At 39.2% G+C, this 27,749-nt stretch overlaps 2 protein-coding genes across 3 annotated transcripts in view; both read left to right on the top strand.

The window, feature by feature from the left end:
- Positions 1–9,242, top strand: part of LOC135466143 (threonine aspartase 1-like) — a 9,532-nt gene extending 290 nt beyond the window's left edge. The window contains 13 exon segments of the mRNA XM_064743514.1: positions 739–806; positions 1,193–1,261; positions 1,950–2,070; positions 2,699–2,780; positions 3,465–3,544; positions 3,961–4,064; positions 4,315–4,449; positions 7,607–7,624; positions 7,626–7,683; positions 8,060–8,173; positions 8,537–8,620; positions 8,787–8,843; positions 9,109–9,242. Coding sequence (XP_064599584.1) covers positions 739–806; positions 1,193–1,261; positions 1,950–2,070; positions 2,699–2,780; positions 3,465–3,544; positions 3,961–4,064; positions 4,315–4,449; positions 7,607–7,624; positions 7,626–7,683; positions 8,060–8,173; positions 8,537–8,620; positions 8,787–8,843; positions 9,109–9,242 — 1,124 coding nt within the window.
- On the top strand, positions 9,179–27,749 carry LOC135467879 (small ribosomal subunit protein uS5m-like). Of its 2 annotated transcripts, XM_064745787.1 has the most exons (13): positions 9,179–9,183; positions 9,929–10,002; positions 10,411–10,459; positions 14,871–14,990; positions 16,479–16,604; positions 18,165–18,392; positions 18,685–18,719; positions 19,237–19,327; positions 19,776–19,822; positions 20,357–20,414; positions 21,883–21,945; positions 23,195–23,334; positions 26,234–27,749. In XM_064745787.1, exons 2-13 carry the CDS (start codon positions 9,961–9,963, stop codon positions 26,576–26,578), a joined length of 1,344 nt encoding a protein of 447 aa, XP_064601857.1. In that variant the 5' UTR covers positions 9,179–9,183; positions 9,929–9,960; the 3' UTR covers positions 26,579–27,749. The 2 variants fall into 2 exon arrangements, with proteins under 2 accessions (XP_064601857.1, XP_064601858.1); XM_064745788.1 differs by lacking the exons at positions 9,179–9,183; positions 9,929–10,002; positions 10,411–10,459 and adding an exon at positions 10,690–11,917.

The raw sequence follows: 27,749 nt of genomic DNA, 5'->3' as shown, positions 1-27,749 counted from the left end.
TTATGATACAGGTAGAAGCGATTATCCTCAGAACACATGGAATGTACAGAACATATAGGTCTGGAGCAAGACTTCGCACTAATTCGATCCTTTATAGTTTTGTGTCATATTATCTTGTAAGATAATGACATATAGGCCTACTAAAATATACAGAAATTTTTACATGTTCAACTGATTAACATAAAATATGACAAAGTCAAAACATTCAAACTCTATTGTTTATGATAGATAAATCCTTTAGCTAGCTGTTCAGTAGTCAAAAATGCAAATCGTGGTTTCATGAAACACAGGGTGCATTTTATGGGCATATGGGGACTGCTGTAAAAGTACTTGCTAATTTATACAGGTAGGCCCATATGGGAAATATAGGGGTATCTGTAGTCTGTAGTCCATGCCCTTGTCTTAGCCTATAGATTCATCTTAATTACTGATCATTGTATGTATCTTGTATTTGCCGTGTGTGATCATAAGGGTTATTTTGAGTCATTCACAGTTGTGTAATGTAGAGTACAAACCAAGATATGGTCGAAAAACAAACTTGCAGGTAACCGACATCAGGAGACACCTGATTTTGGTGAGTTGTAATGTAACCGAGAGCATGTAAACTTTGGTACCGCTGACGCACTTTGTAAAAATAAAAAAAAATAAGAAATGCTCAATTCAACTCAAAATTCTGAAATTGACATACGCATGTTTGTATCTAATCATGCATTTCCTTTCATACTTCTTATTTTTTAGGTGCAGGTTATCATTCTGTGTCAAGAGAAAAGCAGTACAAGGAAGTGTGTGAGGAGGCCTGTAAACAGGTGAACGCAGAGCTGTGTCCAACTCAGTTGTCAAAATCAGAAAGAAATAGAGGATGATGCCCTGGGATGGAGGGTGTTGAGGTTGGGGGAGTCAGGACTGTTAGGCTATAAACAACACATTCACAGATCTCGTATCAAAACATGTAATCTTGAAGGTTTTAGTATAACTGAAAAATTCAGCTATATATAGTTTGGATGTAATGCCATTTGCTGGAAAATTAAATAAAATCAGGTTGAAGGGGAAAAAAAGCAAAAGGAAACAGACACAAAAGACAGACAGACATAGCATTAGGATATTTGTTATTTATATTTTGCCTGGATCATATTAGCATAGGTGGTAAGATTCACGTATATTTGCTGATCACGTACATTTTCTCATTTCACAGGCTATGACGCTACTCTTAGATGGAGCTTCAGCATTAGATGGTGTGGCTGCTGCTGTAAAAGTTTTAGAGGTACATGTTTTAAATATGATAGATTAATATAATTCATGTAAACAAGATCAGTGTCTCACAGACCTGTTTTCTGCCAAGATAATTGTATTGGGTGCCAAACAATCTTGACTTTTGCTTGTTTAGAGAGTGTGTGTATGGGTATATCATGTGTAATGGATAAAGGATTTACTCTCTGGGTGACACTATGATTTGAACGCAGATCCCCAAAGCCGAAGTCGAGCCCTCTACCAATTGAGCTGAAGGGAACTGAGCTGCAGCCATTACATGTCTTCTTTCCCATACTAGATGAGCAAAACGCAACCAGTGTAATTGGATTGAAAAATGTCCCCTAATGAGAGGGTTATGTTTTTTCCCCCATTACACTGTACACATGGCTTTGATGTGAACAGTAGTCAGGTTTAAAGGTGAAGGAAATCCTGCAACTTCCCTGGGTCAGTAGTGAACTTTGCCATACAAACTGCCTGACATGAAGCTTCAGTTGAACAAGAGGGTGTAGGAATTGAACTTGAGACCTATGCTTCACGGTTTGAGAGTAATGCTCTAGACAGTGCTGCAAGCAAGTTCATAAAATTATTGTCTAAATTTTGTGTTCATTATCAAAGGAGGTGGATATTTGATAAGATTGGATTGATTGGGTCTGTTGTTTTGTGTTGGTGTTTGAAACATATTTTGATCCTTGTAAAACCAGGACTCCAGCTGTACAAATGCAGGCCTGGGTTCAGCTTTGACTCTGGAAGGGAAGGTAGAATGTGACTCTGGAGTCATGGATGGAGAGTCTCTTCTATTTGGTGCCGTGGGAGCTATATCAGGTGTGTTAAATTACATTACAGTTTCCCGTCTTTAATAACCACTGATTTGTGAGGTAAACTGGACCTTTATTTGGAATATGGTGGCTAGTAATGGATATTGCATGTATCATTCTTCACTTCCAAAGAACTTTGTACGCAGAAAATACAGTATACAAAGTTACAGCACAACAGTGTACATGTAAGTGTGAAGACATTGGATCGTGGACCACATTAGGGAATTTATCACTTATATGGTAGATACCTGACATACCTCTTGATTTAGGGCATTGAGTTAGCGCTAATACATTAACAAAGCCCTGTTAGTAACAAAGTGAGCAGAAGTTTTGTGATTGTCTCTTTTATCTTAGTAAAGGCCTTTCTCAGGAATTAAAACCTTTCTCAGGAAGTAAAGACCTTTCTCAGGAACTAAAACCTTTCTCAGGAATTAAAACCTTTCTCAGGAAGTAAAGACCTTTCTCAGGAATTAAAACCTTTCTCAGGAATTAAAACCTTTTTCAGGAATTAAAACCTTTCTTAGGTATTTGGACCTTAGAAATTAGTGGTTCTTTGTAATGCTGACTTCAGTGCTGCACATTTTAATGAAAAGCTATTGTTTTCATAATCAACTTTTTATTGTCTCTCTGTGCAGGTGTGAAAAACCCTGTCTGTGTGGCAAAAAAACTGGTGGAAGGACAGACAAAAACATTGTCACTGGGTAGAATTCCCCCAAGGTGTGAAGACACAGAAAGATAAGAATTTCCAGTATTTTAACATTGCTCATGTGTTACATTTTCAGTGCTGTAATAACATTGTCACTGGTAAGCAAATGTACTGTAAGTGGTTTAAGCTAGTGCATCCTTACACACATCACTACCTTGGTAATAACACTTTATGTAATAAGAGGACATTTAATGTGAACATGCAGATATGTACATGTATATGACATGTATAAAGCTTAAGGAGTCCAGTGAGATTGGGGGATTTTGCTGTTAACCTCTCTGACCCACCTGATGTTAGGCTTGCAAACTTTCAATTTCACCCTCACTCATTTATTGACCGTGACACTCTGTTACAGATGTGATATCAACAAACATTTGTGGTGTTCTGATTAAAAATAAATTGCTCTTTGGCCTGGAATAGAAAAAATTACCACATATGCATGTAAATGTACAACATATAAGACAAATGTGTTCACATCCATGTACAGTTCCTTTGTTGAGTTATTGTGAAATAATGTGCATGGCCCCACTGCCCCACATGGCCTCACCGGGTTTCTCCAGTAATCACTACCACACAGATGAAGCCCCCATTCTGCTACCAGTCACCTTTAGAGGTATTTCCACATAAGAAATGTACACATGCAAATCAGAACAATCAATTTGTGTTAATGAATTAATGAGTGTACTTTGTTCCAGTGTTTTGGTGGGTACTGGTGCCAGTGACTGGGCCCTCCACAATGGGTGTGAAGTGGTCACTGACAGCACTCTCATCACAGGTTGGTAATAAATTCTCTAATGAACTCTTACAGAAATTCGTTTTATGGAATTTTGTTTCATAAGTATGGTTTTGTGTGTATTAAATAATATAAAGTTTTATTCAGCTAGCTAGTTTCCCCATCAGACATTGGCAGTACAATGACCTTGAAGCCTCCCACAGATGCGATCACTTTGAGTGGGAAGTGAAGCCCATGGTGGTTTTCCTCTCTGGTCATGTGTTGGAAGGTCTGCCAGTTTCCCCCATGCTCTGCCTGATTTCCATTATAATGTGGTCCTCTGCCTTGAGTACAGCAGAAAACACTGATCAAGTAAATAAATGATCAGACATTGAGTTCATTTGTTTGTTCATTGAGCGCAAGCATTTCAGTATCGCAGGGTCCTAAAGCATGTGCCTCTGTATTCATGTGTATCTCAGACTTCTCTCTGAAGACTTATTGTCAGCACAAGAGGAAGCTGGAGGAGACAGAAAACAAGAAGGCAAAGAGGGTTAGAGGTCATTTGAAGGTCAACAATGAAGAAGTAAGTACCTGCCTCAGTTTGGTGTAACAAATTCATCGTTATAGATGTATATGTGCAGGAATCATGCTATTAATCCTCAATTCAATAATTATAGGATGCTTGTGTTGTTGATTTTTTATGCTTCACACGATGGATATACCTACTGGTACACCCATTTGTGTGAAGAGCACAGCTAACAGTATTTATTTAAAGAAAACAGGTCAGATTCAGTTATTACTTTAATATATGAAGTATGTCTGTTCTTCATCAGAAGACTATATCGGATGATGACCCAAGCCTTGTCCAGGACACTGTTGGTGCCGTCTGTTTAGATAGCCGTGGAAATGTAGCATCCGCAGTGTCATCAGGAGGAATTTCCTTAAAACACCCTGGTCGGATTGGGCAGGTAAATTAGAAGTTGGCTTCTCATGTTTTTCTGATTAATTTCAGCCCCTTTATGAGAAATCTTTCCCATCAAACAAGGAATACCTGTTCTCCCCCTTCCTGTGGCATAATGTTACTGGCTGTGTGATTAACTACATGTAGTACATCTGTACACTAACAGGTGTCCTTCAACACAGCTTGAGCTGTAACCATTATCAGGTGGGAATAAGAATGCTGTACACTGGGTAAATACTTACAGTATATCATCTTCATGCAGGTTATCATAGCAGCCAAAAAGGTTCTTCGCATTTATAACTGTCGTTTATTGGCAGGAATTTTAGGCAGGAAATAGCAGTGCATGTAGTTCCATAGAGTAAAACTTTGATGGCAGTGTTATGAAAAGATATTGTGAACTTTCACTCACCAATGTGGTTGCTGTGAGTCCAAGTCCAGCTCATGATGGCATCCTCTCTGCCATACGTGGTTTGTGGGTTTCCCCCAGGCTCTACCAGGTTTCCTCCCATAAACATGAGATACCCAGGCCCAAACCATGGAAAAGTTTAATGGAATCTTTCACATTAAAACAGCTTATCTGGAAATTACTGCAAACCATAAATTCAAACCACTCCTCTATTCAAATTATAACTGATGTACAATGATGTACATGTAACCGATGATTCTGAACAGATTCCCAATTTATCTAAGAACTTCTGCGGAAATTGTAGCAGAAGTATTTCACAATCAAGATCTTCCAGAGTAGAGGCAAACCTTAGCAAATTAAAATGTGTTATCAGTGAAAAAGTACCAGGAGATTATACTTTCTCTATTCATAATGCTACTGAAAAGTATGTCTTTGAACAATTATGTGCATTACGAAACAATAGCCTGTGGTCTTGACTGTATAAATGCTACATTTTTAAAATGTTCTACACCAGTCATAACAAAATCATTGACTTCAATATCAAACAAGTGCATAACAACAAGTACCTATACCAGTACTGAAATAAACAGCAAATGTCATCCTTATCCACACAGGAGGAATTAAGTCATTCATCAAAAAGCGGCTCATCGGCCCATATCAGTACTTCCTATAACATCAGACATTATCAGCCCATATCAGTACTTCCAATAAAATCAATAATAATTGAAAGGCATGTACATAACTGTCTGTGTGAGCACCTGGAAACATTTCAGATATAATACAAGGATCAGTCTGGGTTTTGTAAGTCACATTCCTGTGAAACTGCTTTTATCAAAATTGCTGAATGCTGGCGTAAATCAATTGATAATGGAAAGATAGTTGGATCTGTTAAGCTTGATTTTCAAAAAGCCTTCGATATGGTAAACCACTCAATCCTACTAGATAAGCTATAAGTGTATAAGTTCCACAACACAGCCTTGAGATTCTTTAAGTTTTATTTCCAGAACAGAAACTGTGTAGTTAATGTAGCAGGAAAGGCTTCAGGGGAGATGACAATAGAAATAGGTCTTCTACAAGGCTCAACATTGGGATCACTACTTTTCATCATGTATATAAATGTTGACAACTTTGCTGATAACACAACTATCCATTGTTGTGCTAAAACTATTACAGAAATTGAGCCAAAACCTAAAAGCTGTCACTGCATGGTGTTATGAAAATGAAATGTATTTTAATAAAGATAAAAACAAAATTTATGTTAATAAGTCCTCGACAGCATCTCAGAAAAGTAAAAAAAAAAAATGCCTTAAACATGAAAATTGAATGAAGACTCTTCAATTGAACAAGTCTCATTAACAAAATTGCCTGGTGTTTTCATGAATGAAACATTTACATGGCAAGATCATATTGACTTCATTTGCAAAAAAATTTCGAAAGTTCTTGGAATTTTAAGGCAGAAAAAGATTTATCTGGATTTGAAGACACAAAAAACTTTTTTCATAGCTATATTTTGCCACATTTTGATTACTGTAGTTCAGTGTGGGGAATTTGTCCACAGTCACTTACTGACAGATTATTTAAGCTTCAAAAAAGAGCAGCTAAAATTATTTTAGACTGTAAAATACATACTGGTACAGCTCCCATTCTCCTAGAGTTACACTGGATGCCAATTTCAGATTGGCTAATAAGAACTAGTCCTGTAGTCTTCTGTATTAGGAGGAGAATTGCCGTCGGAAACCGCAGAAATGCAGTTCGTATATTTCCAGTAGAACTCTTCTTCCCATAAGGTAGCGAACAGTACAGTTCGTTTTCCGCTTGACGATTAGGAAACCGGAATGTTGGACATAGGTTCTGAGTTTACACAAACAAGCCAGCAGTTTTAACGACTCTCATTGGCTGAGAGGCAACACACCACCAGCATAAATTACAGGGTGTTAAAGATGGAGGATGCGATGGACTCAGTGATGTATGCCAGCTTTGCTGTGTTCAGGCCTTACGTGTATGGCGAGGAAAAATCGCAAAATTATGCAGCAGGCACCACCAGATACAAAAAAATGTGCTCTTTTTAGCCTATAGTGTCATGTTTTTGAGCTTTCTTCCCCTTTAAATGCATGAGTCACCACTATATCTAAAAGAATTGCTTGTTAAAAACACAGCAGTTTACAATAAGTTTCTTAGATCAACTGTTAACAGCCTTCATATTGATAAGCATAACTATTATAAAAACAGTTTTACAGTCATGAGATGTTATGCTTGGAACAGTTTAGAATGTCTGATCAAAAGAGCACCATCTCTTTCTGCTTTTGAGTGACTTTATTTGTAAAATTATTTCAACCGTTAAATTTATATAACCCGATATATATGGTGATGTATTGTCGACTGTTTCATGTTTTTAAAAAATGGATTTGTGTATACTGTTAGTTTAATCTTCATGTGATTGTTATAGAGGGCCTCTGGGAAGAGCAAAGTGTTAAATTTGAAGTGACAGTGTGACAGATACCCTTGTATCACCTGACTTTGCCAGAGACAAACTGCCTGTGTATTCTACTTGTGTCTGTCTGCCACTTGCATGGGATGGATCTTTGGTTCTGACATATTTTATCATATACAAGCATACATGCTGTTGGCAAAGCTATCAATCAAGCACTTTGCACTGGTACTCACTGACTATAATTATACCAGGCTCAAGTCAGTGAAATAGCTAATACAGAATAAGGTGATTTTGCGAATTTGACATCAATATTTCTGTCTATTTTAGGCCGCTGTTTATGGGGCAGGGGTGTTGGGCGGAGTCTAAGACACCTTTGTCACCAGGAGTGGCAGTCTCCACATCAGGTCATTAGTATACCTACAAATCTGAAGCTCTTGTTCTAAAGATACATATGACTATTGTGCTAAAGCTTTAAACTTAATTTTAAACTGATCATGATGTTGTTAGATACATGGCTGTATTTAGCATATAGGTTTTAATATCTGGTGTAGTTCACAGTGTGCCTACTAGATTCCATTTTGTGATTTTCTATCTGAGAAAATGTATGTACAATTTGAAATATTTTTGAGCATAGCGTAAAACATCAATCAAATAAATTAATGCTGTTCAGTTTAAAACTATGCAGTGTGATATAAACATTAAACGTTAAAGCAGAACAAAACATCCAGGTTAGAAGTATGGATGTGTATTTGTACACTGTTGCAATGTTTCTTTGTTAAGGCTGTGGTGAACATTTAATGAGGACTTTGCTAGCAAGAGAGTGTGCCCAGGCTCTTCATTCTACAGACATAGTCCCAGTGGCATTAAGCCAAACATTTGTCAACAAATTCTTAGGTGAGTGGAGGATAACTATTGCTTTCAAAGTTGCTTCATGACCTACATGTACATGTACCACAATTGCATGGGTAAGCTTAATTCTACAATTGTATTCTTTAACTGAAGTACTGCTGGTATTGCAGCATGTTACATTTTAGTTTACATTTTAGTTTAGTAAATATTTATAGCCCTTTACATGATCTAAAGATCAATTAAGTATGTAAAATATTCTCCATAACATAAATACCAACAAAAGTTAGTATTGTTTTTGTTTTTGAAGATACATGTTTATGTTTTATTGCAAGCTTTTTATTAGTTTAACATGGTGTTGTCATCACTGTTAACTCCAGTCTGTCATGTGATATTGGTGCTCTGTTCTAGGCTCAAAATTCTTGCAGAATGTCAGTGAGAAGCTAGGCGGTGTAATAGTCATGAAACATCAGACAGAGGGAGAGGGAGATGAAGGTAGGGGACACACAGATGACACTCAAGTGTGGTGTTTTCTCCTGTGCAATGGCGGTTAGGTAGATGAGAAGCTAGATGGTGTAATAGTGATGAAACAACAGCCAGAAGAAGAGGGTGATGGTAGGTGACACTCCAATGAGGTGTCTTCTTGATGATGATTTGGTAGATGAGAAGCTAGGTGGTGTAATAGCGATGAAACAACAGCCAGAAGAAGAGGATGATGGTAGGTGACACTCCAATGAGGTGTCTTCTTTTGTTAGATGATGATTTGGTAGAGGAGAAACTAGGTGGTGTAATAGCAATGAAACAGCACCCAGAAGAAGAGGATGAAGGTTGGGACATATAGGTGAGACTCCAGTGTGGTGTCTTCTTCTGTTGAATGGTGATTAGGTAGATGAGAAGCTAGGTGGTGTAATAGTGATGAAACAGCAGACAGAAAAAGAGGATGATGGTAGGTGACACTCCAATGAGGTGTCTTCTTTTGTTAGATGATGATTTGGTAGATGAGAAGCTAGGTGGTGTAACAGTGATGACACATCACACAGAGGAAGAGGGAGATGAAGGTAGGGGACACACAGATGACACTCCAGTGTGGTGTTTTCTCCTGTGCAATGGTGGTTAGGTAGATGAGAAGCTAGATGGTGTAATAGTGGTGAAGCATTAGACAGAAGAAGGGGGCCTCCGTGACTCAGTTGGTTAGCGCGCTAGTGCAGCGTAATGACCCAGGGATCTCTCACCAATGCGGTCGCTGTGAGTTGAAGCCCAGCTCTTGCTGGCTTCCTCTCCGGCCGTACGTGGGAAGGTTTGTTAGCAATCTGCGGATGGTCGTGGGTTTCCCCCGGGCTCTGCCCGGTTTCCACCCACCATAATGCTGGCCACTGTCGTATAAGTGAAATATCCTTGAGTATGGCATAAAACACAAATCAAATAAATAAATAAGACAGAAGAAGAGGATGAAGGTAGGGGACATATAGGTGACATTCCAGTGTGGTGTCCTCCTATAGAGTAGTGATTAGGCTGATGAGATTAAAACAGACTAAAAAACTGACTACATAACCTGTACCTGAACTGTGATTCCACATTGGAGTAAAGCTGGGTCAAGCCTGTTGTCATTGAAGTAGTCTTGGTGTAAATTTATTCTATAAATGGCGAGTTGTGTACTAAATAGGATGAAAAACTCATCAAATATACACCCTGTCTCAAAGGGGAACTGTGATATATGCTATGGAATGATTTCAGAGACCACAGGTTATGAAGTCCATTATGAAGGCTAACTTATCTTGATGTTATCTCATTCTCTGTTTTTAGTTGAGCTATTATGGTTGCACACCACCGACAGCATGTGTGTAGGATATATGAGAGAAGATGACAAAAAGCCAGAGGCAAGTCTGCAGTACAATCAGCTGTCCATGGAAACCTTGAAAGTATTTGTTTGTAAAGTGTAACGTTTAGGAAAAATCTTTAAAAGAACATGGTTTTCTTTGTGACATATCTTGCTACAGTATGTCCCATGTTAGCTGTTAGTAAAGCACCAGTAAATATTTTTATTTATACTAGAATTGTATATGAGTGAGAAAAAAATTGAGGTCATTGATATGTACGTGTAGTTTAAATGCAAGTCTCACTAATTAGGCTGCTGATAAAGTTTGTCAGTTATTTGCTGGGGTGCATGTCCCTAACTATAAACCTGAAAGCTGAATGATAATGCACAAGTGAAATAAATAGTATGTAAATTCATACTGCAGATGAAAGTAGATATTGGCTATCATCCTTATTTTTTATCATTTCAGACATGTGTGTCTCGTCTGCCTGCAGAAGGAGTCAGTGGAGTGTCTTACAGTATGCAAGGGAAACATTTTAACATTGAAAAATTTGTTGATAAATAAAAAAATGTAATTTATTCCAATTTGTCTGTAGTATTTGTGAAATAGTTTTTACATGTCATAGTACTTGAATTTCTACTGAAACTCATCCCGTTTTTCACATGACTATGCCATCTTTAATGTGTTGTATGCTGTTTACATTGACTTGGCAGAAAACTTCTGGACTAGACAGTAAATATAATTTCTTACTGTTTCAATAGAATACCTTCAAATTATGCTAATCAGCAAGCAAAAATGTTAGTGAATTATAGCTCTGATGAATATGACCTCCTCATATTAAGTGAATAGGACTCAACTTGATATCCTAGTGAAATCTGTTTGTCACTGATCTGGAAGTCTGTTGGTTAATAACCAATGTTGGGTGTTTTTTCCCCAGTTATTCTGGTTTCCTCCACATTGACCTACAGTACTGACTGCTGTCATAAAAGCTGTTGAGCACAAACACCAATCAAATAAATAAGTACTGCCCACCTTAGTATACCATTATCAAGCAAACTCCTATCTTGTTTGGTGTGTAGTATGTAGAGGTCACTACAAGAATTGATTGACATGGTGTCACTACGCCTATATATTGCACTGTGACTGAACAGAATATATGTCTTAAATTGTGTCTCAGGTTTGCATGATATACAATGTATTGTGGATGGCAAAAGCAAAGATATACCAAGTATGTTACCAAGTACATCACGGAACACTGCTGTGACAGCCAAAACACTGCGCAAAATGAAAAGTGAAGAATGTAATTAGAGCCTAGTTTATGTTACAGTTGACGTTTGCATTGGTGTTGAAGGATATACAGGCCTAAGCCTATCTATTACGTCAACTTGAAGATGAATTGAATTAGACGATGCTCACTTTGGGTTCCCTAGAACCCAGGACACATGACTGGACTAATGAGAGGATGTGCTTAATTGAATCCAACTCCTGTAGGTTTGGCTGCAGAAGTCAGGAGGTGCTGGCAATTAAGTAGGCCCTACCTTGTAAAATGGAGGATTTCCTCAACTATAGGGTATTGTGGTGAATGTATATACTCACTGGGTTGCTCTCAGACTCTTTGATAGCCTTGAGGGCCGATAGCTAGCACTGTGATGGTGATACATTGTTGGCTGTCACCACAGTATAAACCTGACAAATAATGTCAATAAAGAGGATAATTCGTGTATAAATGAAGTCTTCATCAGTACTATATTAAAAAAAACACTTAAATAAATGTGTATCAGATGAACTATAACGAGCTAAAAATGCTTCAGTTGTACTAATGAGAGAAAATGAGAAACAGTTGTAGGGCCTACAATGTAAAGTCCGTTTTCGATTTTACCTTTTAAACACTCCCAAGAAGTCATGGCGTCTGCATGCGCCAGTGTTTGCAGGCGCTCCATCTTTTGCACAAAGCTAATCCACACAGCTAAAACAGGTATTGTTGTTTTACGGGAATGTTTTTTGTTCTCCCTGTTGCACTTTGTATTCTGCGTGCTGACAAGGTTGTAAGGGTATTCGTTCGAGGCGAACACAACACCGGTAATATGACAGGGCAACGAAAACTGGACACGAGTCAATAAACAGGAGTTGGTACCTAAACCTCATCAGCTGCAAATGAGAAATCAGCTCTTATTTGCATCCTCTTTTATCCGCCATTTCTTTTTCGTTTTTTGTATGGTTTTACTTTGGCCTTAAACTGAATGCTTGTTCTCATTAACTTATGAAAATTAGAGATCAAATGTGGTCACAAATAGTGCCATTTGGATAGGGTCTATGAGGGACACGAGTTCACGGGAGTTCCGCGTGGGGACACTCGCATATATACCCGAAGTTTGGGTTAGAGCCCTGGCGATACAAGGCCTTCGCGCATGAACGCTTGGCGAGTGAAACATTTTCAAACCCCAACTTCAGTTATAAGAGTGAGCGCCACCCACACGGAACACCCGTGAACTCGTGTCCCTCATAGGCCCTATACATTGATGTATGCTGCTGGCTTATAACCTACAAATAGCAGTAGGTTGTTGTTGAGCTAATATTGATGATACATATGATACATAGCCCGAATATTCTGACTAGAGCTTGTAACAGATTGGCTTACGGTGATTAACCTGACGGCATGCTGTAGTTCTAGTCAGAAGTTGTTCCATTTAAAACCATTAAGAGTTTCCAAATGATGTCACTGACACTAAAGTGCCCAACTTGTTTCAACTACATCTCGCCTCGTCCACAGTTTTTAGACTGATAAGTTCATTTTAAACAACGATTTGACTAACGAAGTCTTCAGCACCTCCTCTCCGTTCACACTTGACTTGTACTGATCTTCCATTATGTGCACATGGATTGCGTACCTCACATGCTCCATACACACTGAAACTCTTAGTTCCACGAGTGAAGCTGATACCTGATTTAACAATGTACTAATGTACCTAGCAGGGCGACTTTACTCGCTCCTCAGATGAAATCGACGATGTTGGAAGCAGAAAAACTTGTTTCCTGTCAAAAAGCTTCGGAAATGCGTTATATGCAACGAGATCAAACCCAACTGAGCATTTCTGCGTCTTTGTTATGTAGCTTCTGCTCAGTATATGCCTATGAAGTGAATCCATGCGTTTTCACTGCCAGGGTCTCCAGGTTGGGGGAACGAATGCCTTGTTTCTATTAGACATAACCTCGCTATCTCCTGTAATGCCATGTGACGTGCTCACAGGTCTTCCCACATAGGGAAAGCCAAATTTTGCATACAGATCTCACTGAGTGACACAGATATTTGCAAATGACAGAGCTTGTAAAGTACTGTACTGATGACAGTTCTAACCTAGTCATTTCATCCAGTATCTTCAAGTTATCACGCTCACTATGTTCTTGTCGGAGTTATCCAAAAAAGCGTTCCCACTTGAGTATATTTATAGCCCGTGTTGTTGGGTTACCTGAATATGTATGAGCTATAATATGTAAACCATCTACTTTTTTACAGCTGTTGACGTATCTCACGAAATCTCCATGTCATGCCATGCCAGAACGGGCTACTTAGCGCCATGTGATTTCGGTTAGGTTTGAGTGTGGCTCTGTACTGCTTAGTACATCGTCAGATCAGTTGAGCCACAGACTGGGGGCTATGAAACTCTTAATCCTTTTAATGGAGCGAGTTCTGACTAGAACTACACCATGCAATCTTGTCTAACACAATAACTGCTGCGAGTTCTAGTCAGAAAATTTCGGACTAACATGATACATAGACTTTTAAGGGGTTTAGAACTTCAATTTACATAAGAAGTCAAATTTCTGAAGACCTCCAGCTCTTGACCAGTGGAGCTCACATTTTACCAGCTTGGCTGTTGCACACGTTTTGCTATGATGTTTATACGTTTAAAATCTAAGGATGTCTTATATTAACTGACATTCAAAGATCGCTGCCATCATTAGCCTCTCTGTTTACTCAATATATAGTTCCGATTTCTTGGCTGTGCTGTTTATTGCAGGGCCTTCTACTGGCTATCTGAGTCATGTTTACTGGGGGAAGGGCGGTAGTTCCATCCACCCATAAACCTGACCACCATGATATAGGTGAAGAATTAATGAGTATTGAATCAAACACAAAGCAGATTAATAAATAAAGCCCTGGTAATTCTGATTTGTGACATCTCTATATGATCATCTTTGACTGCTCTCATATATGTGAAATATTCTAACGTGACACACCAACCGAGTAAAAGACATATATGTAGGCCTACATATATCATCATGTAGTCCATCTAGATGGATGCAGCATGTTGTTTCAAAATTCTGACCTTCATTGTACGAGTCCATCCCTGTTTTTTGGGTTGCTGTGAGCTCAAATCCAGCTCATGCTGGCTTCCTCTCCAGCCGTAAGTGGGAAGGGCTGACAGTAACCTGCTGATGGTCATGGGTTTCCCCCGGGCTCTCCCATCATAATGCTGGTCGCCGTCGTATAAGTGAAATATTCTTGAGTATGGCGTAAAACACCAATCAAATAAATAAATAAATAAATAAATAAATCCCTGTCTTTTACAAAAAAATGGTGCAGATTTCATAAAATTGTATTTTTAGTGCAGGTAAGTTTGGATGTCGCCAACACCGATTTCGTAGAAGTCAGTTCCATCGAGCTGGTGTTTGGAAGGGTGCGGCAAGTTTTTTGAGAGGCAGGGATGTCAGATTTTTAAAATCAAATCTAAATGGACTAACATGCATGTAGTTTGGCGCTCAGATTTGGTGTGGCTGGAACAAGGTGTACATGATATCATTTTGGAACAAGTTTGAGTTGAGTTGCCTTGATCAAGGAGATAAATTGTGGTCAGTAAATCAAAGAATAATGTTGACAATAACATTAAGGCAAATTTGAATTATAACTGTCATATGCTTTCTTCTAGGTACAGGTGGGTTGTCATGGAGACTTGGTCAAGATGTGTTGATTCCCAGACGATGGTTTCTGCCGTGTGTTGCAGGAACAAACATACAACAGAAGAGAGAGGCAAGCTTCTTCACAAGCTGTAAGTTATGAAACAACAGGTGTGGAGAAGGATTTGCTAGACACCTGGCATTGTGTGTGGCTTAACAGTTGATGGGACTTGCGTGAATAATGAAGAAATAATGTTTCCTGCTATGGGTGTCTAGAGGCAGTTTTACAGTCAACAAGGTGGACGCAATTATTGTCAGGCTATGCGTTCAACCTAAAATTTGTTAACCTCGTCAACTTTATTGACTATAAAACTTCTGCTAGACACCCATAGCTGGAAACATTATTTCAATTGTATAACCCTCCCCAAAACTTTTAATGCTGGTAACACCTAATTAAATAAGAATAAGTCGTGTAAATACTTAACACCCATATGAAGTAGTGTTAGAAGATCCCAGCAAGTCATTCCAAATAGAGCAAAACACACCTAGCAAAACCATTGCTTCTAAACAAAGGGGGTACCAATCTGTGTGATCACTGATTTCAGTTTGAACAAGTATCAAACTGATGGCAAATGCGGCTGTTGAAAATTATATGTGAAGTGTTTTGAACATTAAAACGTACCAACAGTCTGCAACGGTGACACAATTTTCACCATGAAATGAACACTGCTGCCAGGTGTTGTTTACATTTTGTAAGCCACACTGGTTAGTACATGTACATGTTCCATCGCTCTGTGACTTAATTGCCTTGACTGGGAATGAAATACAAAGTTGCAAATCATCAGCCATATACTGGTAACATATGTAACTTAACATGTAACATGAAATTAGCGATGTCCAGAAACATTGTTCTGGACAACAATGATATCTATCCATTCACCGGCCCGGATAGCACAGTTGGTAGAGCATCGGCTTCGGGACCGGTAGATCCAGGATCAATCCTTGATCGAGTCACACCTAAGACCTTAAAAGAGGAAGTTGTAACTTCCTCGCTTGGCGTTCGGCATGAAGGGGATAGTGCAACGACTGGTTGACCCGTATCAGTATAATGGCTCGGGCGGGGCGACTTACTTGCCTTTGGTAAGTCGTCTCAGTGAAGCAGCACTAAATAAAAGAGTGGTGGAAATCCGTCCTGCAACAAGGAGGCACATTTCACGTACATGCACCCTAAGGATTCCTTCGTCGTCATATGACTGAAAAATTGTTGAGTACGAAGTTAAATGCCAAGCACTCAGTCTATCCATTCATTTTTGTGAAGTCACAGTGTTCATTCCTAAGTCAAGTACCGTGCATCATGTTAACGAAACATTTTAGAGAAGTCATTGCAGGCTTTTATTGATCAACCAGTGCATGTATTGTTTATTGTCTTGAATTGACGTGTGTTTTAAGTGTCCATGTACTGTAAATACCTGTACACAAGACACACGTTCATGGTAGTAACAGCAAAATGTCTATGTACAGTTAACAAAGAGAAATTTTTGGATATGTGCTTTGAATCTCTCAACAACATCTCCTGTTCATTCCTGTTTCCACACTCCTCCACATTTTCATGCTATTGAAGGTGAAATGTTTACTTTTAGTGACAGCTGATGATCTGTGGAAGGGCGTGTCCGGTGTCAGTAATGCGGGGAAAAAAAGGGGACGTGGTAAACGAGTTGGCAGAAAGCGGAAGACAGACTTAAATAGAGGACAGTTCATTGGAGAAGGTTTGTTCGGATATACTGACTAAATGTGCTGTTGTAGAGCGATAGTAGAGCAGTAGAAACTTCAAGTAATAACCCTGTGATATTGTTTTCAAAATATATGAGGTGTGCATTGCAGAATTTCAGTCTTTAAGCTGTCCTTGTTTTGAATTCAGGATTGTGTTTAAATGAGCTGTTTAAATGTCATACATGTGTTGTGAAATGTAGATAAACCTATTATGTTGATCCCTGTGAAGACGTACTGTGATTACACTGTCTCTATTTATATTTATTTAATACTATGCCATTGTACACAAAGTATATCAAAAGTCTTACGAAACAATCTCATTCAGTATTGCCACAAAGTTCAGGTCAGTGCACTGTTTCCCTGTCTGTCTGTCTGTCTGGTTGTAATGTCAACTTCTGGCTCCTTTCCTTTGTGCTTCTACATATACACTCTCAATATCTTGAATAGTTCTCATCTAAGCTACAGACATTTTGTATCTCGATCTTCTCGGGTGGAATTGAAGGCCTGATTGCCAGTCATTGATTTTGCATTTGTCTCTCCAATCATCCAACTATCGTACTCATTGTGAATGTCATGCCTGTATATCATATGTACTCAACCATTCTTCAACAAACACCCTGAGGAGCTTAAATCTTAAATAAGTTATGTACAGTTAATTTTCGACATTTGATGTGGACGCTCACAACATTGTCAAGTATGTGATGACACATGTTTACACAGCCTTTCTAGTCTTGCTCTTTCATGTTTGTCTCTTGAGCTAAACCTTTGTGTGTATCTCACCTTGTTACAGGCTGATCAAACATGATCTGGCCAGGGTTAAACCTTTGTGTGTATCTCATCGTGTTACAGGCCAATCAAACATGGTGTGGCCAGGGTTAAACCTTCATGTGTATCTCACCTTGTTACAGGCCGATCAAAAATGGTGTGGCCAGGGTTAAACCTTTGTTTGTATTTCACCTTGTTACAGGCTGATCCAGCATGGTGTGGCCAGGGTTAAACCTTTGTTTGTATTTCACCTTGTTACAGGCTGATCAAACATGGTGTGGCCAGGGTTAGACCTTAGTGTGTATGTCACCTTGTTACAGGCTGATCCAACATGGTGTGGCCAGGGTTAAACCTTAGTGTGTATGTCACCTTGTTACAGGCTGATCCAACATGGTGTGGCCAGGGTTAAACCTTAGTGTGTATGTCACCTTGTTACAGGCTGATCCAACATGGTGTGGCCAGGGTTAAACCTTAGTGTGTATGTCACCTTGTTACAGGCTGATCCAACATGGTGTGGCCAGGGTTAAACCTTAGTGTGTATATCACCTTGTTACAGGCTGATCCAACATGGTGTGGCCAGGATTAAACCTTTGTTTGTATTTCACTTTGTGACAGGCGGATCCAACTTGGTGTGGCCAGGGTGAACCTTTTTGTGTATCTCACCTTGCTACAGGCTGATCAAACATGGTGTGGCCAGGGTTAAACCTTTATGTGTATCTCACCTTGTTACAGGCTGATCCAACATGGTGTGGCCAGGATTAAACCTTTGTTTGTATCTCACCTTGTTACAGGCCGATCAAACATGGTGTGGCCTGGGTTAAACGCCCCTGTAATAAAGGGCAAGGAGGTGATCCAGATAAAGAAGCAGCCTCCTAATCCAGAGTTTGATACAGAAATACAGAAGATCCGAGATAAAATGAATGTGTTCCGCGTGATGAAAGTGCCCCCTTTACAGCGAGGCTGGACAGGTGCCCGTTTTCCTGGCATGAGCATGGGGCCGCCAGATCCTGTTGATGATTGTAAGATATGTCAGAATATGCTGGGAAATGTAATTCTTGTATTTGTATAACTCACTCAGTAGTAAAATTAATCATGGTCCGTAATGGTGAAACATAAGTGCAACAAGCCTTACCTGACCACTTGAAGTCTTTTGAAGAACTAGCAATACTGAAATTAGCATCAATTTAAAAGTTATGTAGACCTCACCTGATATAAAACTTTCTTGTGTAGATGTTCTTCATTTTTTTTGTTCAGGCAGAACATATGTGGATTTGAATTCTTATATTCTTTTATGTTTCATAATTGTTTCAGACGTGTTTGAGGGATTTGACTCCAGAATTTTAGAGGTTTGTCTTTCTTACCATTGTGTTTGTGAAACTTTAAGACTATCTTACAATGCAATGTAACCTCTACATGTACATGCCATGGTTAATTTTAACCCTCATCTTAACGCACACAACAACCATTGCCACATCAAACAGTGCCCAGTTCGTGTTGTCTTATGGTCATTATTTAGGCTTTAACATTAAACTGAATTGTTGTACACATCAAGGATGTTGTCCTGTCTTTTTACTTCTGACAACCAGCAGTGTATGGGTTATTCAGCTACAAATAAAAATGAAGTTAAACAGAGGTGGAAGTATGAAAAAGTGACTTAGTCCCTGTAACCATATACACTTTACATGCCTGGTTGGTTGATGGTTAAGCCTACAGTTCTTCTATCATTTAAAATATTACAAAGGCTTCTGGCAATCTCTAAATCAGGAGGGTCAAAAAGCATTCATTCAGAACAGGTAATTCAGACTTTGTTTCTTAAGGTTAACTTAAGACATGCCAATTATTATTTTATCTTTTATCTAACAGTTTAAGATGGTTACAAATATGACTGGAAACCTTGGAAGAAGAATGCGATTCAGCGTTTTCATCGTTGTTGGCAACAAGAATGGTTTAGCAGGTGAGATAGTGGTTGTAGCATGTCTGTATTGTTATCACACTAACCATCAGCAGTATGAAGAAATATGACTGCAGCATTAAACATGGTGTGATTGTCGTCATTGAGCATGACTGCAGCATTAAACATTGTGTGATTGTCATCATTGAGCATGACTGCAGCATTAAACATTGTGTGATTGTCATCATTGTGCATGACTGCAGCATTAAACATTGCGTGATTGTCATCATTGAGCATGACTGCAGCATTAAACATTGTGTGATTGTCATCATTGTGCATGACTGCAGCATTAAACATTGCATGATTGTCATCATTGAGCATGACTGCAGCATTAAACATTGCATGATTGTCATCATTGAGCATGACTGCAGCATTAAACATTGTGTGATTGTCATCATTGAGCATCTTGAAATGTAAGTGAAGAACTGATTGTGCTAATTTTACGTTTCAGGTTATGCTCTTGCGAAAGCGTCTAATGCCAAAGTGGCTATCAGAAAGGTAGGATCTGCACACTGTGGTTTATGTGTTTTGAATTTGTTTAACTGATGTGTTAATTGGAAACTCTTAAGCAAATCTTAATCATGAACAGTGGTAGAATCTAGATAGTTGTGTGAAAATTTGTCAAATAGTGCTGCATTTTTGAGCTCAGTTTGCACACCTGTAGAGCTCAATAACAAGAGGGGAAATTCCATCGTTGATACATTGTGTACATATTAAATACCGTAAATTACCAAATTCCTGACTTAGTGTATTGTGTATTATAATTGAAGTTTAACAAAATGTTAGGGGTAGTATCTCAAAAAGTACAGCATGTATTGATTTGAAATTTTATATACATTTAAAGCACAATGACACAAGGGGCATGTTCCGTCACTGATGCTCTGTATGCATATGACTTACCTAAATTATCAAATTCATGATTCAGTACTTCATGTTTTGAGCTGAAGTTTTGCGTACAGGCAAGCTCTTTGGTATCCTTGCTTCCAAATTCAAGTCCTGTGTAAACTTTTTCTTTATTTGTTTTTTCATCAGGCAAAGAATATGGCTGGTCAGAAGTTGAGTTATATACAGAGATATGATGGTCATACAGGTGAGTTCTGTCATTGTATGTGTGAATACATGGAGAGGTAAGGATCACACAGTGAGATGTCATTGTATGTGTGAATACATGGAGAGATATGAGGGTCACACAGGTGAGATGTCATTGGATGTGTGAATACATGGAGAGATGTGAGGGTCACTTAGGTGAGATCTGTCATTGGATGTGTGAATACATGAAGAGATATGAGGGTCACACAGGTGAGATCTGTCATTGTATGTGTGAATACATGGAGAGGTAAGGATCACACAGTGAGATCTGTCATTGTATGTGTGAATACATGAAGAGATATGAGGGTCACACAGGTGAGATCTGTCATTGGATGTGTGAATACATGGAGAGATATGAGGATCACTCAGGTGAGATGTGTCATTGGATGTGTGAATACATGGAGAGATATGAGGGTCACTCAGGTGAGATCTGTCATCGTATGTGTGAATACATGGAGAGATATGAGGGTCACTCAGGTGAGATCTGTCATTGTATGTGGGAATACATGGAGAGGTATGAAGGTCACACAGGTGAGTTCTGTCATTGTATGTGTGAATACATGGAGAGATTTGAGTCTTACAGGTGAGACCTGTCATTGGATGTGTGAATACCTGGAGAGATATAAGGGTCACGCAGGTGAGATGTGTCATTGTATGTGTGAAAACATGGAGAGGTAAGGATCACACAGTGAGATGTGTCATTGCATGTGTGAATACATGGAGAGATATAAGGGTCACTCAGGTGAGATCTGTCATTGGATGTGTGAATACATGGAGAGGTAAGGATCACACAGTGAGATGTGTCATTGTATGTATGAATACATGGAGAGATATAAGGTTCACGCAGGTGAGATGTGTCATTGTATGTGTGAAAACATGGAGAGGTAAGGATCACACAGTGAGATGTGTTATTGCATGTGTGAAAACATGGGGAGATTTGAGGGTCACTCAGGTGAGATGTGTCATTGTATGTGTGAATACATGGGGAGATATGAGGGTCACTCAGGTGAGATCTGTCATTGTATGTGTGAATACATGGAGATATGAGGGTCACTCAGGTGAGATGTGTCATTGTATGTGTGAATACATGGGGAGATATGAGGGTCACTCAGGTGAGATGTGTCATTGTATGTGTGAATACATGGGGAGATATGAGGGTCACTCAGGTGAGATGTGTCATTGTATGTGTGAATACATGGGGAGATTTGAGGGTCACTCAGGTGAGATGTGTCATTGTATGTGTGAATACATGGGGAGATATGAGGGTCACTCAGGTGAGACGTGTCATTGTATGTGTGAATACATGGAGAGATGGTTCTGAGAATGTCATCACAACACAGGTTACAGGTTATGACTCATGTTTTATAATTTTATTTCATTTATAAAGCTAGACCATCAGAATAATCAGTGTATGCCAGAAAGTTCAAAGAGTAATTAACTCTAATTCTAACTCTAATGTGTAATTTCAGTGTATCATAATTTCTACACAAAGGAGGATAAAACAGCCATCTTCGTTAACAAGAGAGAGAAAGGTAAGAACCTTTGCTGAACTGACGTGATCAGAAAATGGGGCAAGCTTCGTGAAGGGCATTTAGTGCATGATCATTGTTATAAATATGATATTGTTACTCTTTGTATTTAGGCTGAACAAACAGACATTTGAGAAATCCCGTTGTTAATTACGAAGACAGAATTTTACCTGGGGATTCATTATGACAATTTCATTCTATACCTGTAAGTGTACATGTGACAAAGTGTCTTTATCTCACATTTGGGCCATTAACTAATACCCTGTTCACATGGGCTAAGTTATGCTGGTTTAACTTGCGAAAGTAGCTTTGAGCCAGTTTGACATCACCCGTGTGAAAGCAAAGTGGGGGCGATTATTCCGGTTTATTTGCCCCAGCTAGCGAAGTGGCTTTAAGCCAGTTTTAGGGCTTGAGCGGGGTTATCTGTGCCATGTGAAGGGTAACTGGATTAAATGCTCCGGGTACGTGGAGGTCAGGACATGATTGCTTAACCGACTTAAATGTGACCGTGCGAACGGGCAAATCTCTGAGGTGGGTCAAAACCGGCTTGGCCATATGGTCGTGTGAACGCACGCATTTTTTACAACTGTCTGCAATTTGAACCAGTTCAGATTTGATGCAGTTTAAATCTTGGCCGTGTGAACGGGGTATAATGTGTCTGCATATTTTTCTTGACCTGTTCCGGCTTGTTCAATTATGGCTTCGGATGTGAGAGTTTGTTAGGTACGTGGAGAGTGGCTTTCCTCCAGTTTTGGTCAAGGGATTCCCTTTCAGCTTAGAAGACCAAGTGTGTAAATGTATCGAAAATATAACCCACATGAAAGATATAACCCACAGTGACGAAGTAAAAAACTTGGCCAGGTAATAAATTTTAACCAGTTAGACTTGTGTTGTTCAACCTGAGAAGGTACCTGTTACACCTGATGTCACACAAATCCTGTTTTGCCTATTTCTAGCCATATGTGCATAAAGTAAGTCGAAGAGTGAGGTGACATCATGTTTCTGTTTGCTGTAACAAGGTCTATCTTGTAGCTCATCGGTCATCAGTTAAAAGTTAATTTGTACATACTGTAGCACGTCAGACAAAAATGGCTGTGGCAGTTTAGGTCTGTTTCCAAGCTTCGTCAAAAACAACTAAGGATACGTTATTGTTGTCTTTTCTTTCAAACCTGACAGCCATCATTTATTCTTGGGTAAACCAGCTATCAAATGATTACTGAATAAATATTTCTGCTCCTGCATGTCTCTGCAGGTTATGGACTGAGGTGCCACAGGGCGCTGAAGACCATTTGTGAAGTTGTTGGTATTACTGATATGTATGCAAAGGCAGAGGGTTCCAAAAGCAACATTCAGAATCTAACAAAGGCTTTTTTCAAGGGCTTACGAAATCAAGTAAGTAACTTTCTTTATCTATTTTTCAAATTGACTTTGACAACTGATGTAGGAGGAGAGCACGTCAGCAGAGGTTCATAGAAGTCATAAGAAATTATCACTGCCTATATATTAACTCAAGCTGGCCTCCTAGTTGATACTGCAAACTGATAATCGATGCACATAGCAGTTATTGTATATCAGGATACCAGACCAGTAAAGTGTGAAGGAAGACCTGCCCAGAAAGCTTACAACCTAGAGCATCAGTCTAGATTGACTGAAATTCACAATATGAGCAATTGGTCTTGACATCACTTTTAAAAAATATTCATATATAAATATAGTCAAATATAGTCGTGAATCAACACAGAATGGTCATGCATTAATGGCGTATGGAATATATGGCTGTCACTCTCAGTCTGCTAAAGGACATGTAAGAAAGATTCATAGAATAGAAAAAAAACATTTCAGAAAATGAAAAATTGCACAACCTTACATGTAAGGAAAATGAAATTAGTCTGAATAGTGCATCCATATGAATGTTCTGTGCATCGTCTAAAGTCTCTAAAGTTATCCTTACCTGTCAAAATAAACGAAGATTTCAATGATCAAAAGCAGTTCAAAGCGAAGTCGGATTTGACAGGGTGTTGATCATATGAAATTTACCATGGAAATCAGCCACTGGTAATGAGAAAATTAAGAGACCCACAAACAGTGATTTACGCCGTGGAGTATTAATTATAATGATATTAAAACAGAGAGGCTACATACTGTGTATTTAGAGAGATAAAACATACTGCTACTTTCTGTATCAATGAATTGTCACTTTTTCCATGAAAAATATGACTGGATCTCAGGTTCTTCAATAGCCTGAAGTCCCGTGTGGCACACATCTTCATGTTCAGTCTGAACAAAAAACATGCTTATAAAGCGAATCAGTTTCGCTGGTAAATGTTCACATCTGGCAAAGAAGGTTTTAACTTCCCTGCCATAAGGCATTTATCAAACTTCAGACTTCCAAAAACGAACCCTGGAGGCAAACTATGTGCTTGCCATGAAAGGAGCTGAGGGTATTAGTGCCACCTGATGTCAGGGGGAGGAAACCTGATGTCAGTCATATCGAGTGTGCTCACATGCAATCACTCATGCTACGCTAATGTCAAAAACAGAATGATTGGAAGCTGAAGTAGGTCAAGTTATTCATGAGGATCGATTTGGCAGAAACGAAAGGAGCTTACGCCCCTCCACTTCAAAAAATTACCTTCTTAAATCTAATCAACACAGAGGGTCATGAAGATTTCTGTAAAAGGGAGATAACTCGTAACGTGAACAGGCTGCTTTGCAGAACTTTGGATGTGTTCAGATTGAGTTTATGTAAAATTTTGAATACTTTGTTTCAAAAAACAACCTCAAATTGAATAAATTTATTCAGTCAACCGACTGATTAGCAGCTTGTCCAGACGACTTCTATTAACCCCTGATATCCAGTCAACCCACCCTGTAGCTCTCTCTTGTCTGGTCACCTGTAAACCCAACCCACCCACCACCACCCCCCACCCCCGTAACTCTCTCCTGCCTGGTCACCTGTAAACCCAAACCCACCCAGTAACTCGCTAATGCCTGGTCACCTGTAAAACCCAAACCCACCCTGTAACTCTCTCCTGCCTGGTCACCTGTGAACGAGAACCCACCCTTTAACTCTCTCATACCTGGTCACCTGTAAAACCCAAACCCACCCCGTAACTCTCTCATACCTGGTCCCCGGTAAACCCAAACCCACCCTGTAACTCTCTCCTGCTTGGTTACCTGTAAAACCCACACCCACTCTGTAACTCTCTCCTGCCTGGTCACCTGTAAAACAGAAACCCACCCTGCAGCTCTCTCCTGCTTGGTCACTTGTAAACCCAAACCCACCCTGCAGCTCTCTCCTGCCCAGTGACCTGTAAAACCCAAACCTACCCTGTAACTCTCTCCTGCCTGGTCAACTGTAAAACCCAAACCCACCCTGTAACTCTCTTCTGCCTGGTCACGTATAAACCCAAACCCACCCTAAAACTCTCTCCTGTCTGGTCACCTGTTACACCACCCCCCCCCCCCCCTCCTTCTCTGTACAGGTATTAGGGGACTTCATTGTAACTTTGTCTTATTGTAGTGGTCATTTATATAAATAATATATTGATTTTATGTAAATAATATTGTATTTGATGTTGAGATAAGGTAATCCCATAAGTCATACTCTGTAACTAGACTGTGTAGTTGACGTGTCAGGTATTTCCTGTGTTTCCAGTATTCTTGGCACCTTGGTGGCTCTCTTGTGTTGTTTTACACGACTTTAGCTTCAGACCATGTGTCTTGATTCAAAATGACATATGTCATTAGTGGAAAGGTTTGCCAGTACGAGGCTTGTGCTTTACTCAGAGCACATGGGTTTCCTTTACTTATAATGTACTGATTGAAAGTATATAAGTGAAAACCTTAGTACCTATGGTGTACCTTAGTATAATGATGAGAGACGAGAAAAAATCAGTAAGCCACCCAACAGCCAGTTCATTGGAAACCACATTTGATGTTTGGTGAAAGTTAAGGCTTGGCTGTGTCATAAGCATTTTCTTCATGTGTGCCTCTTCTGCTGGCTTACTTCCTCAGGCCCCCTTTTGGAAGTAAGATTTCTCAATACATTGGATGTGAACTCCACAAATCAACATAATATACTATTTAAAATTTTGTATTAAGCTGTGTAGATGTTAACTGTGTTGAACTCATTCTTGAGTACAAGATTTAAGCAGACCTATTAATGTAAATGATAATAAATGTTGGCAAAAATTAGATGTTAGAATTAGAATAATTAAATGTTTAGAATATTGATAATTACAATAATTATATCTTTGCAACTGATTTTCACCATTTGTTCCATTTTTAGGAAACACACCAGGAGTTAGCAGATCGCCTGAAGCTTCACGTCATTGAGTCATCTCCCAGCAGAAATAACATGCCAGTTGTTGTTGCCTCCCCTAGTGATGGTCAGACCAGGGACCAGGTTCTACCAGAGGAGGACCTGAACTTTGACAGGCTTTACTACGATGGCAAAGTGCAGTACATTAAACCAGAGAAGCCAAAGTTTTATGAGCGACTCCCGTCGTGGAAGTGGAAGTTAAAGGAGCTGACACGACGTAGGAATCAGCCTGATGCTCAGATAGAGAGATTGGCTCTTGGTCTGGAGAAGTCAGGTGTGATCGAGTCCAAAAAGGTTTTTGAGGAGCCATGATTTGTGTACATGTAGGTCTGAAGAAGTTTGGTGTCATGGAGTCAGAAAAGATCATTGAGGTGCCATGATTTGTGTAGACTTTTGAGAAGCCCTGGTTTGTGTAGGTCAGGCAAAGATGGGTGAGCTGGAGTTTGAACAGGTGTCTGAGGATCAGTAAACAGGAATTTTTTGGAATACAGGTGCACAGGTTTGGTGTTTAGGAGAGTGCTGAGTGAAGGATATCAGTGCACACTGTATTTACCAAACATGATCATCTGTTAGGCTAGGTTTTCTGATCATGCCATTAAGCCACCTGCAATATCTATGGGGACAGTTTTATGATGCTCACTTTGCTATTAAAGTTTGCCCTTGAAGACGTATGTTGTAGAGATATAAGGTGCACTTCATCTACATGTAAGGGCTACTTTAGCCTAAATATGCTTCAGGAAAGATAGTCTGTTTTGATTCGCAATTAGACAATACATGAACGTCTACATGTCTGTCCTCTCCTACAGGTAAACTATATAAACTTACTGTTATCAAGTCAAATTTCTCTGTAGTGTGCTCATTAGTGCCTTGATGGTTGTGTTATTCTGCTGTTTTCTCATGACTCACGTTTTGTATTAAATTTGGAAGAAGTGATTTCTTCTTGGAGCTTTTCTGATCTCTTCTTTCAGTAATGTGTGTGTGTCATCCGGTATAACATTTGTCTTGGGTTTTCCCTTTTTCACATGGGTATGAGGAATGGTGTCTTGTGTCCCGCAGGAAAAGTCGTGAATGTACAAATAGAATATATAGTACCAGTAACGTTTTCTTATCAAGTGTTACTTTTGCTGTTTGGTGCCTAGGAGGCTCAGAGTGTTCTGACGGCGGAATATGTCCATTTGTGTAAGATGATCAGGAAAAGCTCAGCAGACAATAGAGTGCTCCTTGTATACATTGGCTCGGAATATAAGCTAGTTTGTAAAACTGCATTTTCAAATCATATGATAGTCTTGAGCTCCTTGTCTTTACAACATTAAATTACATTACAACATGTCATTCATTATACAAGTAAAAGATATGTCCCCAAAGTTTTTATCAAGTTCCGGTTGCAAACATCTTTACATACTTTCGAAAGTTTCAGTGAAGAAATCCTTCAGTTATTCAGAGGTTTGATATCAGTCGTGTAATTTTTTAATAAAAGCCCAAA

Source organism: Liolophura sinensis, chromosome 6, assembly GCF_032854445.1.
Source record: "Liolophura sinensis isolate JHLJ2023 chromosome 6, CUHK_Ljap_v2, whole genome shotgun sequence".
NCBI lineage: Eukaryota > Metazoa > Mollusca > Polyplacophora > Chitonida > Chitonidae > Liolophura > Liolophura sinensis.
The sequence above is the reverse complement of the archived record's forward strand: the minus strand, read 5'-3'. Positions and strand labels throughout refer to the sequence as shown.

Excerpts from the sequence above, each read along its gene's own strand:
- LOC135467879 (XM_064745787.1), top strand. The coding sequence starts at position 9,961 with ATGTGTGTAGGATATATGAGAGAAGATGACAAAAAGCCAGAG. Across the intron at positions 10,003-10,410 it reads AAGATGACAAAAAGCCAGAG|ACATGTGTGTCTCGTCTGCC; the intron begins GCAAGTCTGCAG and ends TTATCATTTCAG. Across the intron at positions 19,823-20,356 it reads CCAAAGTGGCTATCAGAAAG|GCAAAGAATATGGCTGGTCA; the intron begins GTAGGATCTGCA and ends TTTTTTCATCAG.